This window comes from Hyposmocoma kahamanoa, unplaced genomic scaffold (assembly GCF_003589595.1).
Source record: "Hyposmocoma kahamanoa isolate Upper Pololo Valley unplaced genomic scaffold, ASM358959v1 134, whole genome shotgun sequence".
In the NCBI taxonomy this organism is placed as follows: Eukaryota; Metazoa; Arthropoda; class Insecta; order Lepidoptera; family Cosmopterigidae; genus Hyposmocoma; species Hyposmocoma kahamanoa.
Window position 1 is genome coordinate 633,285 of NW_020653477.1, and position 16,271 is coordinate 649,555.

At 38.2% G+C, this 16,271-nt stretch overlaps 1 protein-coding gene across 2 annotated transcripts; it reads right to left on the reverse strand.

Moving 5' to 3' along the window:
* Positions 1-613: 613 nt before the first annotated feature.
* Positions 614-15,386, reverse strand: LOC113240345 (D-amino-acid oxidase). Of its 2 annotated transcripts, XM_026477625.1 has the most exons (8): positions 15,280-15,363; positions 10,922-11,025; positions 7,931-8,140; positions 5,314-5,539; positions 3,518-3,582; positions 3,014-3,131; positions 2,375-2,483; positions 614-974 (listed from the first exon to the last, which is right to left on the reverse strand). In XM_026477625.1, the coding sequence occupies exons 1-8, from the start codon at positions 15,361-15,363 to the stop codon at positions 868-870; spliced, it is 1,023 nt and encodes a 340-aa protein (XP_026333410.1). In that variant the 3' UTR covers positions 614-867. The 2 variants fall into 2 exon arrangements, with proteins under 2 accessions (XP_026333410.1, XP_026333409.1); XM_026477624.1 differs by lacking the exon at positions 10,922-11,025 and having other exon boundaries at positions 15,280-15,386.
* Between the last annotated feature and the right edge of the window lie 885 nt (positions 15,387-16,271).

Sequence of the window (16,271 nt, forward strand, 5' to 3'; positions counted from 1 at the left end):
CCACTCCTCGAACACGTCTTAGCTCTTGCTGTACGTCGACACCAGTCAGGTGGCGATTTCGTTAAGATGTAGAGACTATGAACCGATCGTCGATTTGAGTTGTGCACCTGTGACGGCTGGTTCTCGGCCTCCGGTCGAATACACCAGTCTCTAGAAATCTTCTGTATACCCTTGATACAGCAGATTGGCTTAGGTGCAGTTGAGCAGCGACAGATCGCTTACTAAGTCCCTGTTGCAAAAGAGCAAAAACTTGAACGGCTTCTTCCGGTGTTGTATCCATGGTTTTGTCAAAATAGTGATGGCGATTCACGGAGATGCGTTCAGGTCAACTTCTGGAAAGCGACTGTAGGCATAAGCCACGTGCGGGAGGTTTCATAGGGTTAGTTGGTCGCCCAACTCGTACTGGGTACCGCGAGTAAATTTTCCTGTACTGCCTATTTTATTTTATTTTTTAAAAACTACTGAATCGATATTGATGCTAATGGTACATTTTTAAAGCTGAAGTTTCAAGCATTTTAAACATATAACGTTTTTATAATTCGGTTGTAAACTTTTTGATAAAACCTACTCTGAATGCGCGCTTAGACATTGAGTCGGTTTGGTTGCTCGCGAGTGTAGATTTTCCTATGTATATGGTAAATATTCCTTGATCCAACACTAGGATTCAGTTTATTCGATTTGTGAAGCCTTGTCTATCTACAAGAAATATTTTTTTAATATTTAGTGATATACATATTATAAGATTGAAGCTATCGGATGCCAGAATGTATTTATTTTGAATAAATTTACATACATATTGTTTTATAAGAATGTGATTTAATACAATACTCTTTATGTAGCACAAAATATATATTTTTTGTTATAATATTATAGTTTTGACTTTGTAATTGGACTGCGCAACTTATCCCACCATTGACTGAGATTATCGAGTACTTCTGAGGCACATCCCCAGAACAGTGTCAATCCACTGCCACCTGTAAACGTAAAACAAACTATAAATCATATGTATTATACCTACAAAAGGCTAATCGCACAGATCACTAAATCACCACATAGGAATGAGGAAAGAATGCTCAACTTCAATACCACCTACTTCATGTTGTGGAGGTGGAGAGCCAGAAGGTCGGGGTGGAAAGAAACAGAGTGTTAGGAAGTGGTAGAGTAAGCAATGTACGTGTAGTGTGAAGGTGAAGATAGGAGAAGATGGAGTTGGAGGCCTCTGCCCTCGACTCTTGATGACTGAGGACAGAGGTGCAGAACCGAAGAGCAGCGAGGTTGTAAGCTGAATAATGCCTGTAGAGCGGAACCAGGGGGCAGCGAGGAATGATGACGAGACGGCGGTGGTAGTGCAGCAGTGGATTATATCAATTTGTACTCGGAGGTGGAGTTCTACTTCATCTTGACCGTCGGCTTCAGTTACTTCTGCCGCTCCAAACTCGCTTGGAGAAGGTGAGGCACACAGTCCAGGTAGGAGGAGCGTAAACGTGAAGACCAGGTTTAGCATGAGGCAATCGAGGAACTGGTCATGAGGAAGGCGCGTAAGCGCGGTAGGAGTAAGGCCAAGTGTAGGGAATCGAAAAGGTGAGATTTCGTACATTTACGAGATCTGGTGAGGACCAGATGCCTCCAAGGTCGGTACAAGAATGACGAACGTTTGGTAGAGCGAGCGAGAGCATCGAAATTCGAATAGCCAATTTTGAATTTGAAATGAGGAGCCAAAATATGGGCGGTCAGAAGCGGAAACGCTTCCACTGCTAAGATTGCATATCAAAGGAAAAGTAATTTATAGAATAATCTGTGGAAGAATAGATTGTAGAGAGGTAACATATCTGTCAATCAATGTCAACATACTAAATACGAAATAATAAAACTCACAGGACATTGGCGAAATCGCCATTTTTTGTATAATTTTTATAATAATACTAAACTACCGTACATAGTTATTTTTACTTGACATTGGCAAAATCATTGATTATTTCGATGGGGCCATAACATTTAAAAGAAGAAGAAGATTATTTAGCTTAACTATATTATATAATTTAGCTTAACTTCGCTCGTTGTGTGACCTTTCGTTAATACTTGCCATCGTGGTGAAAGGATTTGCGATCGGTGTAAAACTTGTCAGGGTGCGCAAGACGTACAGGAAACAAATGTTACGTTGTGCGGAGAGGCTACTTTGATGCACTCACCATCATGTTAAGCAGCTTGTAGCCTTGTAAATTTTTATTCTATGTATGTAGGTTCTATTAATAATTTTTAGGCATTTTGTAAGTTTGTAGACCACCGCAAACATAGATAACGTTAAAAAATAGCTTCTTCAAAATTTCTCCTATGACACTTAAAAATTATACTTAATGTTACTAAACGTTCTCACCATGACCATAATTGTGAATGTACAATTTTCCATCGCACTCTTCCAACTCGATGCGAACCTCATCTCTGCCGGGGCGCAATCCGACCCATGCCTTTACGATTTTTGCGTCCTAAAAAAATGTTTATGTACCTATTGATGGTAAATCAGTAATGTTAGCTTTAATGTTAGATTTAATTCGCTCTATTGTCAAACTCATCTTGGTCTTACTGTGTATGTAAAGTCAACCAACAGTATAAAAAAAACATTAAAAAACCATGGACTTACAATTATATGGACGTCGGGTCCGCGCTAAAAAGTGTCCGAACTTATAGGGCGTTAAAATCGTATACAGAGCGTCATTCACGCTTTAGTCTTCGTTTGTTCGACTGACAGGGAAGCAAGCAAAATTAGACAGTACTACGATGACATTACAATTTAAATTCAACGTTTTAGCTTTTTCATATTCCTTTACATGTCACTACGTTTAAATAGGTTGACTTGGGACATTTTTTTCGTGGTTTTTGTATTAGACCCGTCGTCCATTCATTTGTAAGTCAATGAAAAAAACCTTAAAAAAAAGCGATCCTTTGTTGGAACTGCCCATATTGACCCCCACCGTGTTTCCCTAATGCGGCCCTGTTCAAATTGTTTTGTACTTACAGTTAAACTTGGAATAATAGTTCTACATCCGTTTAGTATGAAATCAGTATCTTTTTCATCTAGTTTAGTATTAAAGTCTTCTTCTTGATGTGTACCACCTAATACACATGTTTCGGCACTGAAACCAAAATTAGAGTGCCCACGTTAATTCACGACAACTAAAGTAATTTGTTTATTTAATACCCAGTAATTAAAAATAATAAAGGTGGGCTCATATTGAAGAAAAATATCTTAACCATATTCATATATTACCTTATCTACTTTTGCCGCCAAGCAGTAATGTGAACATACTGCGTTCTGGCTTTGAAGGGTAAGGGTGCTGGTGAAATTACAGGCACAAGGGACTTGTCAACTTATGCCTTAGGATGACGGGCGCAGTGGCAGTGCCCCTCGATTTAAAGCTCTGAGTGGCACTGCAACTGTCAAGGACAGGCGCGCTTACCATCAGGCATACGACTTGTTCGTCCCGTCATTTAGTATTGTAAAAAAAAACATAAAACTTACTTCGGTATAATGTAGTGGCCACTATTGTCGTCTATCACAGTAACGTTGATCCACGGTGCTGCCACCTATTTTACAAATTAGACTATTATAAATGTTTCTTCAACTGGGAAGTATTTAAAGTGATTATATTAGTAGCAGTAGAGTTCTTTATGAAAGAGTTCGTTCAGGGAATTACTGGCACTAATTAGATTATTGAGCATCACTGTGTTCCGGATTTAAACTGAATGGAAGGTTTTTTTTATAATATCAACTGACGGGTCGAACAAGCCGTGCGTCTGATGGTAAGCCACACGCCTGTCCATAACAATGGCAGTGCCACTGCGCCCGTCACCCTAAGACATAAGTTAACAAGTCCTGTGTGAAACTTGTGTATACTTTTTGTAACGAAATTGTACTTAGCACAGGTAATGAATTCGATACGTCAATTGTGTAACCAACTTCGCGAGAAGCCACGCGACCTGTTTTTTGGCTCGTATTCACATTGTACATTATACAACTGACATATAAACTTCAAATTTGGTATAGTTAAAAAAATTAACTTCCATTCCGTTCCGCAGCAATGTAAATTCTGCCTAAGGGTTTTTAGGGAAACCACAGACACATGAGACGTGTCAACTTATGGCGCAGGGTGACAATCGCAGTGACAGTGCCCTCAGATCTTTTCGATTTGAAGCATAAGTGCCACGGCAACTGTTATATCTAGGCGTGTTGCCTAATACCAAGCCGACGACTTGCTCGTCCTGTCTTTTGATATCATAATAAAAATATAGGCCCATAATAATAAACAGTTCCTGAGATGTCACTCTCTCATCCTAAGAAGTGTTTAAATTTTTGTTTCAATGACAAATCATTTACTCCATAGAAAAAAATTGACACTTGAAAACGTCATTTTTTAAGCTACTTTTTAAGCTAATGCTCGTTCACTACGCTGACCTCTCTGAGAAGAACGAGCGAAAAACTCTAGGGATTGCTCATTTCAAATACCTAAACTTAAATGCTGTGGAATACACTTTGAATCAAATTTGTGTGGATTCTGGAATTTAATCCTGGAATTCTGGCAGCTGCTTCTGGGAATGAACACTAAACTACTAAATATTAAAAGCAGTCGTGTTACGGTTATTCAGTTTGAGTTCGGTTGTATAGCAGATTCCTCACTCGTATGAAAGCACCTCGTGCCTGTTCGAAGTTGTACAGGGCTATTAGTAAAATATTATTAACACCTATATTACTAACATCATTAACAACTTTTGTTACATGACTTTTGACAATTATTTTAGATTTTACTTTCGTACAAAAATAAAAATATCTTTAAACGGTGGCTTAGAACTAAATCCAAACTCATAGTACCACGATTTCGTTTAACTAACGAAAACGATTCTGTTATGGGGAACTGTATACGTTTCTACAGTAAGATTCCGGAGAACAAATTAAGATTATAATTTCCTAAATATTTTTTTTTTTCAATTAAAAGTATTTTAATTGAAAAGTCACATTACAAAAATAAAGAGTATTTGTTAGATAAAGATGTATGGGAAGACAACATGATTCGATCCAGTACGGGAAAAATTCAAATTCGATCTAAAGTAGTATCGACACTTAAGTCTTTGTGATTTAATTCTTACCACCACCACCTTACCTATTTCTGCCACCAAGTTGTGACCAGCGGCGGGTCCGAACATGCCGCTACAGGGCCACGAGCCGTGGGAAGCCGCCTTGAGTGTACCAACAAAATGAACTGTAAATTGTCTGCAATGAATGATTTTTATATTATTTTGTATATTTTCATATCATATTACCTTAAAAATCTGTCCCCGAATAGGAAACACTCTTCTGTCTGGTACCATTTCCCTTGCACCTAGTCCAGTACAATTGACAACCACTTGATATCCATTCAGTAAAGGGTCACGTAGAGATTTAATCTTAACTTGAAGCACTTTTCCTCCCACGGCCTTGAACCGATCGAGAAGATACGAGATAATTTTTGGAGGCTGCACTACGAATGTTGTGAATACGTGTCCGGAACTGAAAAATGTAACAACGGTGTTTTGCAACAGCGGAACGTGAAAATAATACAAAATTTATAACAATGTGTTATTTGATGCAATTTGTGTTGCATATTTAATATCGAATTAACTTTTTAGTACACAGAAAATTTATTACAATAACATCTGCTAAAAGATGAAAAAATGATTTCCCACGGCTCGTGACGTCACGCCACAGGCCCATATACGAGTAAGTAAACAACTTTACATAGTTTTGGTATCACCACGGTATCAGAAAGAAGTTTATTCACTGAATTTGAAACACTACACACACTTATATCGAAAATTACAACTAAAAAGAAAACAACAAGTGACTTATTAATTTAAGTTAGTAAGTGTGCGTAGTGGCTCAAGCGAGGAAAAGGATACGACTCAGCAATATGTCTATCTCGGTCGAACAGACGCTGATTTTCAGTCGTTCCTGTATCGGCGTCGACTGAGTCCCGAGGAAATGGTGCATGTATATCCTTCCTTTTAAGCCACACTACACATTTACGACACACGTATATATTTAAATAAAAGTTATAAATATATGTAAATATCATTAATAAGTTGGGAACATCCGGCATCAGAGCATAAGCTGGTTTTCTATTAACACTTTTTTTATATGATTTAGAGATCCTTTGTCTGAGTGGAGGAGGCAGATTGTTCCAGCATTTAGATGCCTGATACCGGAAACTACCCTCAAAGGCTCTTGTTTTATGAAAAGGTGTTACCAATAAAAAACGATTTATCCTGCGTGAATTATATGAATAAGTGTGCCACTTCAATTTTGAATATAGATAAGGTGGACTTTTGTATCTGACAACAGAGTGCATCAATGTAGAAAAATGCAAAATTCTTCTCGATTCCATATTCAGAATACCGTGTTGGTTTAATACAGGTGTTATGTGACTTGTCGGTGGAACGCTATAACAAAATCGTATGCAAGCGTTTTGAATACGCTGTATTACCTTTTTTGATGTGGAGAGAAGACAAGGTCCGAAAACTATATCAGCATAATTTAATTTTGATAAAATAAGGGAATCACACATTTTCAGTCTAATGTCTTCGCTGAGCAAATGACGAATTTTGTATAGCACTTTGAGTCGAAAAAGGCAAGATCTCGCAACAGACTACATGGCTCACAAATCGCAACCTGCTGTCCATAGTAACACCTAAATTTTTGGCTTGGTTAACAAATTCGACTGACGATCCAAGAATGCTAATCCTAGGATCCTGTGAAAGGACGCTTGCTATCTGGTATTTTGAACCTAGAACCATAAACTTTGATTTAGTTGGATTCAAAACCAAAGCATTGTCATTTGACCATCGGGCGATGCTATCGAGATCAGAGTTGATCCTAGAAAGGAACAGTTTCAAATCCTGTGGACGTGTGTGAATATAGATTTGTACATCGTCCGCATAAAGATGGTAATTACAATATTTCACATTTCTTATAATCTCCGCAGAGTACAAAACAAAAAGAATGGGTCCCAATATAGATCCTTGCGGCACGCCTCTATGTACACTGCTTACAGAAGATCTAGCGATATGGCCGTTCGACGCCTGGACTTTGACAATTTGAGCTCTATTTGTCAAGTAACTATTGATTATCACCTAGATTAACTTGCAATACTCACCTTAATTAAACTTATGTAAACATATAATAATTTCACTGTTTGCGATAGAGTGGCGCATATAAGGTTTAATAAGTTTTTAGGTTAAATTTTTATTCCGAATAAATTTATCTTTATCTTATACATGCGAGACTGCGTTGGCACGGGCGGCCGCCCTCTTCCCACAGCGCGTTGGCGCGACGCCGCCCGTGGAGCCACGGGCCGAGCATTATAATTATTCATACAAAGATCGAACACAAAGAAATATTCCTTCGATCTGACAGGACTCTAACCTGTGTCTATTTAGGACAACCACTGAGCTATAAGATCGAGTCCGCAGATGTTACGAATGTTTCTACGCGTTTGTTACAGCAGCTTGATTTTGATTGCCTCTCCCGATCGGAAACTGCGTTTCTTCCGAGTCGAGGCGCATAATTGCGATTCACAACGGGCCGATGGGAAACTTTTGACATTTCTAATCGGAACAGTTGATTTAACTCACAAATTAGAAAGATATAGTAGGAATCAGGTTGATCTTCTCGCTCGGAAACCCATCAGATTTCGAGACTCGGATGGGCTACCCGATCTTATCGATTCCGATCTTTGTCTTTGGTTATAACGGTGTTTTTGTCGTAGCGCCACACGAAGAGTGTCATAAAGACTAATTTTATTCGTAGAATGTTTAAACCTCTCTCAGTTGTCATTTTGCAGATGTGGCATTTCTTTTGACTCAGTTCTAGAAAATAAATGAAACTGAAATAAAGAGAACTTACACGTAATTGTTATTATAAAGTCGATTTAGGTACTCCAACAGTCGTCCATCGATGTCGTTATAACCAAACACGTCATTAGCCCATAGTGGCCTATGCGCAAGTGCAGGCGGCACTTCTCTATTTAGCACGTAGATTGGCATCACACTGATGTTAAGACCATCTTCCAGCCACAGCTTGTGGAGGAAATGGTAAGTTTCACCACCCCATTTACTGAAAATTTAAAATATGACACTGGGTACAGGTCTCAATAAACAATATCCGACGGAGTGTTTCTCTATAGGCCCCCATACAGAGCGCCGGCGCTAGCCCATGTAAGACCCAGAGTAACCTATCACAAACTCGAATTTTTTTCCAGAATAACGTTTGTTCGAATTTTCATTACACCGAAATCCGAATTATAGCGAAACCGTTGTTCTTAGGATATGTTGGATGTTTATCGCAAAGACACGATTAGGTTCGGCTAGGTTAAGTTAGGTTTAAAAGAAAAAACATTTTCCTCTCAAAATGACTTTCGAGATTATGAAAATTCGACCAAACGTTATTTCTGAAAAATGTCATTTCGGACTATTGATAGGTAACTAACACCCAGGGATTACTCCTTACCCCAATACCCTGGCGCCCTCTAGTAGGCACGCGATCAAAATGAAATACTTACAGTTATATTTTGCCCAGTGACCGGAAATTCAGGTGCAAATTGTGTAATTACTAAAGATGTCGAGAAGCAATAGCCCTTTTATTTCGCTGGTTCTTTGTGGAGGCGTTGCGAGCGCTGCGCGGCGTCGATACTGCCCCGATTTGTTTCCACGGTCCGTCGTTTCAGACTGATCGAAACGAGTCTATGGTAGATGTTTATGTCGTTAACGATTAACTTGAACGCTAGGGAAGTAGCGACGATGGTTCGATGCGATTATCGTAACGATCGCACTCTACCTCGAGTTTATAATAGCTGTGTAGCTTTTATTACCTTTATGTCGAAAGTTGTAAGTAGGTAGGTACAGTGATAATGCAATTCAGTTAAAGTCATTGTCAAAAATGGTGGAATTTATATTTCAGAAAAAAAAAACACTAAGTACTGGGTTAAGTATTACTTTAGTTATTATTTAACGTAAATAATAATTCAGTGACAAAAAAACTAAATCATGTTTTTATACGTAGGTAGTATGTACTCAATTATTTTGAACATTATATTTTTTTACTTTTTAACCGACTTAAAAAAAGGAGGAGGTTCTCAAATCGACTGTTTTTTTTTGGTATGTATGTTACGCGGTAACTTCGGTATTTGTGAACCGATTTTCATGATTCTTTTTTTTTGGAAAGAAGGTACCTCTACGAAGAAGTGCCTGATAAAATTAAAAAAGCAAAAGTTTTTAGGGATTTATGGCCATAATACAAAGGGCAGGCGTTGGTACTGAGATTATTGACATACGTAATTTAATCAGACTGAGTTAATAATAATAATTTATTTTCAGATATTTAGAATCCGTAATATTTGTTAGTAAAACGTACTTAAAAATCTAGTGTTACAAATTATTATTAGGTATGTATTTTGTATGATGGAGATGTAAAGTTAATCGGTGAGGGTAAATGACCACGAATTGCCAGAAATGTGCAAACGCTTTCACCGCCCTAGCTTTGGGGACTCCCACGTAGGTCAATGACTCCTACCTATTTGCCAATGTGCTTAGGATGCCGTTCGAGCTGAGGCGCATGCGATTTAGCAGGTTTAGGACTTGCATTCCGGAATTCAAAAATTTCACAAGTCCAATATGTTGTAAAATATTTTTCCATATTTCAATCGTTCGATCGCTAGCCCATACAAATCGGCGCGTTTTACAACACGGTCCGTGGGAATGCACCATAACAAAAATTTGCAATTAGATTACATATATCTCTTCTGCCTACGAGTGGAGAAGTGAGAGAGAATTTTCGTGCCGCTTATTTTTGCAATCGAACACGTAGTGCACTCTCTGATAAAATGTTAAAGTTTCACTACCAGGAACAGCGCTTTCTCTAAAAAAAATGTTTAAGTTAGTCACATACGTTGTTGATTCTATTTCATTTCTTAAATTCTGATGTTGAGTGTCCAGTTTCGTAATTAGTTCCGGGATTGAAAACCTCTCGATATTGCATGCCCTACAGTGACGCCGCTTTGCTTTCTAATAGCGTAGAAATTGTCGACACGTTTATCAGCGAATATAGTTGACGCGGTACAAAAAGGTGGAAGTCGGGACAGCATCCTGAACGCATTGTTCTACTGGACAAGCAAAGTATACACCACGGTTATCAAAGAATAGTATCTATTTAAGCGACCATTCTTTTACCAAGTAACATTTTAAATGTATGTATGTAGAGTAGGGTGTTCGACAGTGAACCAAGTGTACACTATTAACCACGCCAAACAGAAACGCGATATTGGAATTTGGTGCCAATTGCACCATGTGAGCTTTCTACTATAGGCACCTCTCTCTTCCTTGTCCACAGCGAGCTAGCGGCACAGATGCCCAGCGGCGTCGATGTTTTTATTTTTTACCAAAAAAACGCGAAAAGAATGTCGTTTTGTTTGACTTGTATAAGCAATAGGTGCAAGTTAATAGATATAATAGATTAGTCATCAATGCATATTTTATTGAGGTAATTAAAATAAGCAACGTGTTTTTAGTCACGGAAAATACAATAGTTTGCTGATGATTGTAATAATCACGTCCATTGTGGCCCCTATGGTTCGTTGTGTACCAGCCCCCGGCTCAATGAGTACCATGAGGTGTGCACAATGAACCGTATCTCATTTTTTTTAAACATGGGTTTATAAGGATTGAGTGTATTTGGACAAAAATGAAGTACTACTTCATCATACCCAGTAAAATTACCTATAATTCTAAGGAAAAGTATATCATTTAGGTCCATAGATCCAGAGTTACAGCTCTTGAAAATTAAGGTGGCTCATTGTCAAGCACCTTACCCTACATACATATTTCTCTTACTAGTACTTACGCTATTCTGTCTCCCGCCGTATTCCCGATATAAAACGGATACCAGAGTCCACCTGACCCGTCGCCAGTCGTATTAGGAGAGAACTGGTCCGATATTAGAATTACCTGATTAGAATTTATTCCAAATTTAATATTTATTCAAGGAAAATATATTTTTTTATTTCTATTTTATACAGTTATATTTATACATATTTTTAAATATATAATAGACTCACGCTTGACCAGAATCTCACCTGATGCTAAGCGGCAATGTGACCGACGATGGGACCGCGTTTGCCTAAAGAATGCCTATTCACTCTAGCCTTGATTAGCCCCAAATTGTACTTTTCGGGAAACACAGATGCCGCAATGCAGCTGCTGCCAGCCGCTGATGTAGAGCATTCCATCGCTTTCCTGTTTCCTATATAATGTACAGGTATCTGCAGACTTGCTCGATTTTTTGACGATCAACATTGTGTGATCAGACAAGACAGACATTGAGTAAATGTGTAAGCCACAGACAATCGATAATGTAGTTTCGTTGATCAACACTGTGGTGGAATTGAAATTAGGCGCAAATGCCAACAAATTGGTTCGATTTTAACCTTGATATTTAATTTTATCAATCAATTGCATTGACTTACAATTATATGGACGTCGGGTCCGCGCTAAAAAGTGTCCGAACTTATAGGGCGTTAAAATCGTATACAGAGCGTCATTCACGCTTTAGTCTTCGTTTGTTCGACTGACAGCGAAGCGAAGCAAGCAAAATTAGACTTAGATTAATTTAAAAATAAGTTTAATTTAAGATTAATTTAGAAAAATTAAATTAGAATTAGAGTACTGCGATGACATTATAATTTAAATTCAACGTTTTAGCTTTTTCATATTCCTTTACATGTCACTACGTTTAAATAGGTTGACTTGGGACATTTTTTTCGTGGTTTTTGTATTAGACCCGTCGTCCATTTATTTGTAAGTCAATGATCAATTGTAATAATTTTCAAAAATGGAGCGAAACTGTAAGCACCAATAAATGTTAGTACCACGGTCTGATTACTGGGAACATTTTTGCTTTGCATATCCTTGAAGATGTACGTCGTTAATCAATAGATGACGCTGGCATTTCCTTTTTATTGACCATATAATTTTATATTTCGCAAAGGCGTGTCCCAGGAACCCAATAAAAAGAATAAACTTATAGATATGTGTATGGAAACGTACTTCCTGCGTTCGCCAACAGGGGTGATATGAGCTGATGACTCTATACCCGCTAAGTATAATGTACACTTTGGTTAGTACAGTAGTACGTACAATACTGAACCTATATAACGTATGCTGTTTTATAAAATGCCAACAAGATGGTTCACCGTAAGGCCGCAAATTCGAAACGGTGGTGTGCATTCAGCGGGGCGTTCAAGGTTTGCGCGAACATTGCGTACAATGTAATGTAATGTAAGCCATGAACGCACCACCCGTTGCGAATTTGTGGCCTTGGTGGGGCCGGCTGTAGCTGTCATTATACAATGCACACGAAAATCTCATCACGCTTGTTTGGCAAAGTATAGCTATAGCTACGTGGGGCGCACTATAAGTTTCCGGAATGAATAAGAAAAAAATACTCTAAATGGTCTGAAATGAATTTATTGTTTCTCAAAATATTATCCGTTAGCGTTAATGCACTTTTTCATGCAAATGAACCAATTTTGAAAACATTTATGCCACTCCTCCGTGATAATCTCTGAAATATATTTTTCATGCTCTTCGACACCCTCTTCAGGTGATGAAAATCGTTGACCGCGTAACTGGTTCTCAATTTTTGGAAATAAATAAAATCACAAGGTGCCAAGCCGGGACTGTACGCGGGATGGCTCAAAAATTCATTTGTTGTATGGTTGTGTACCAATCACTATTCACGGTACAACGATTCTCCAAAGCAACAGCAGCCACGTGTCCAGTTTTATTAAAAAACGAAGCAATCATCCGCTTAGAGGCGCTTTGCACGCGCGCCACTTTGGTTGGTTTCGGCTCATCTCGAAAGACCCATACGCTCGATTGCTGCTTTGTTTTGGGATCGTAACTATAAATCCATGTTTCATCACCTGTTACTATATCCCACACCAAATTTCACGCCCCGTCGTTGAATCTGGTAAGCATGGCATTGCACCAAGTGACGCGATCCGTTTTTTGAGCCCCAGTCAAATTGTGTGGGATCCACCGAGAGCACAGCTTTTTCACACCCAAATGTTTGTGTAGTATTGATTGTATTTGACTCATGCCTATGCCTAAAGATGCCCGAATCTCATGATATGTCACATGCCTGTCTATTTTGATCATACGGCGCACAGTATCGATATTTTTCTTGTTCACAGCAGTGGACGGGCGACCATCACGAAATTCGTCACTGAGATTCACACGACCGCGTTTGAATTCTGCAGACCAGCTATAAATGGTCGCCTTGCAAGGTGCTTCATGGCCAAAAGAAGTTTGAAGCCGAGCGAAGCTCCGCTGAGCTGTTACATTACACTTAAAGTCGTAGAAAATCATACTACGAAAATTTTCACGAGTTAAATCCATGGTGATGTAAACAACCAATTTCTAAAATGACGCCACAATGTAAAAACAAGTGACAGTCAGATGAAACAAACTGTATTCTACCAACGAGTTCCATTTTCAAATGTTGTAATTACTTTTTAAATATTGTTTATGTAATGGCCTGTTCCGGAAACTTATAGTGCGCCCTATGTATACGTTATTTGTTTAATTTTTTTGTGTTGCTGATGCCAAATAAACTAATCCAATTCCACAATCTACGAATAAGATTATCTAATTGGCCGATGTTGCTCAACCGATATGCACGAAATTTTAAACTAGCATGGTAAATACAATTCTACATATATAATGTGATAAAGCCCAATGTTAAATTTCGGTCTGTGACTTAAGATAATGAGGTTAAAGACCACTATGTTAAATCTCATCGTCATCATCAACCCATATACGTCCCACTGCTGGGCACAGGTCTCCTCTCAGGAGTAGCTCTTAGTCCACCACGCTGGCCCAATTCCGGTTGGGGACTTTAAATTTTTTCCGAGGATTCTGAAACATCTTGGACGTACAGATTTCGTCCCGATGTTTTCCATCACCGAAAAGCTCATGGTAAATTTCAAATTAAATTGGCACATAAATTCTGAGAAACTCAGAAGTGCCAATCCGGTTTTGAACTCACGGCCTCTGCTTGAGAGGCAATAGGTAAACCATTAGGTTAAGTCCGGTCGTGTATTGTATAAACAAAATTATGTGGAAAGATATGGGGCTGACCCTTGCATTGCTCAGGTATCCACCGCCTCGACCGTCTCCAGCTACTTGGAATGGACCTGTCGTTCAATCTGAGGTTCGGCAGATACATTGAATTCATGGCCAAAAATGCAGCCAGGAAGCTTGGCATCCTTTCCAGGGTGAGGCGTTACTTCACATCAGAACAGTTGCTTCAGCTGTACCAAGCACAAGTCCGGTCGTGTATGGAGTACTGCTGCCACCTTTGGGATAACTCTGCTACATACCAATTGGCCATCTTGGATTCAATAGACAAGCGTGCCAAGAGGCTTATAGGTGACTCGAAAATAGTACAGGCGAAGCTGCAGAACCTAGAAAAGTGCCGGAAAGTTGCCTGCTTATCAGTATTTTACGGGATACATCACGGAGAGTAAGCGATGGAATTACACGATTTAATTCCGCTTTCCCCTTTCCAACACCGGGGAACTAGGTGTAGACTTGGGTTCCACCTCTATGTTGTGGATATTCCAAAGATTCACACGAAGCGTTATGCTTCCACATTCATATAGCGAACGGCTACGGAGTGGAATTCACTGTCTGCAGACTTATTCCCTGAACGTTATAACTTGGACCTTTTCAGGGCGAGAGTGAATAGGCATTATTTAGGTGTGCATGCTCCATTGTCGACCTCATCGTCACTTTTCGTTACCACGACTTTGCGCGATTTATGTTACGTGTATGATAGAAATACTGCTGTCCCCTAGCTAAAATGCGGTTAAGTTACAAGTGGTCAAGTATCCGTTTTAAACAGCATGAACAGAGCTCAAAATTCTCTATTGAAAAACAAAGTTAGTTAACGTGTCCGACAATAAAAATCTATCTAAATAAATAAATAAAATAAATCTAAAATATCATTAAACAATTTCAATATTTTAAACTGGGTTATGGTTGTTTTATGATATCTCAAAAAAAAATTGTCACAGCTGCGTTTTACAGAGAGGACAGCCAAAATTGCACGCGTAAATATATAGAATTCTGAAAAAAAAGCAAGACTGCTGCTTATTATTTATGTTCGAGTACTTTGCAGAGTATTTTGTTTAAACTTACGTCAGCATTTTGATACTTCTCCTTAATTCTTAAGGCGCAAGTAACCCCGTTTATACCAGCTCCTAACACTGCTATTTTCACCATAATTTCCACAAGTAGGTGAACACGTAAAACAATTTTAAAACAATACTTTTGTCGGTAAAACTGAACGTCCAACCGTATACAATAATTTTGAACGTACGAGTCACTTTTTATCTTGAATAATTATGTGTCCATCCATTATCTTTATTTACTTTATTTATCTGTCAAAGGTCACTTGTCAATAGGCATAAGCACGCAAAACAACAAATTCCTTTGATTTTTTAAGGAACCTTAATAATTGTGCTTTATTCTTGTCGGTGTGACAGACTCCAGATTTTGCCATTATAGTCAAGACAAGAGCATAATATCAAGTTTGACATTTTGGAATTTCGACCGTCCTTAATGCAAGCAGCATAGAGTTGAATTTAAATCTTAAGTGTCAAGCTTGACGTGTTCTCAACACTGTACGTTCTACCTTACATAAGCTGCTAACCTTATCTACTATACTTCAATACTTCAATTTTTTAGTTATAATATTGTAATAGGTGTTTTTGAACGCCGTATTTCCAAGTATTATATCAGCTTAACTTTGAAAAGGAATTTAACACATCAGTGTTACCGTAGTTATTTATTACATATTGGGCAGTAAAACAATACACAAATTAGAAAGATATAGGATGGATGGATGAAAAATCCCAAACAGACATAGACTGCAGTACTAATTAATATGTCATAAATTATTCTAATTTCCATTATTAATTAATAATATTGTTAAATAAATAAAAAGATTATAATAAGTAAATATAAAAATCATATTGTTAAAATAAAACTCTAAAATAATTGTAGAATTTATGTAGCGTAAATTGGAATGTTTTCTTTGTAAAATTAAAAATAAGGTATTTAATTAATTACTATTCTAAGTATAGTGAAAAAATAGGGTGGTTTGCAATAATGTTAGACATAACTGGTTG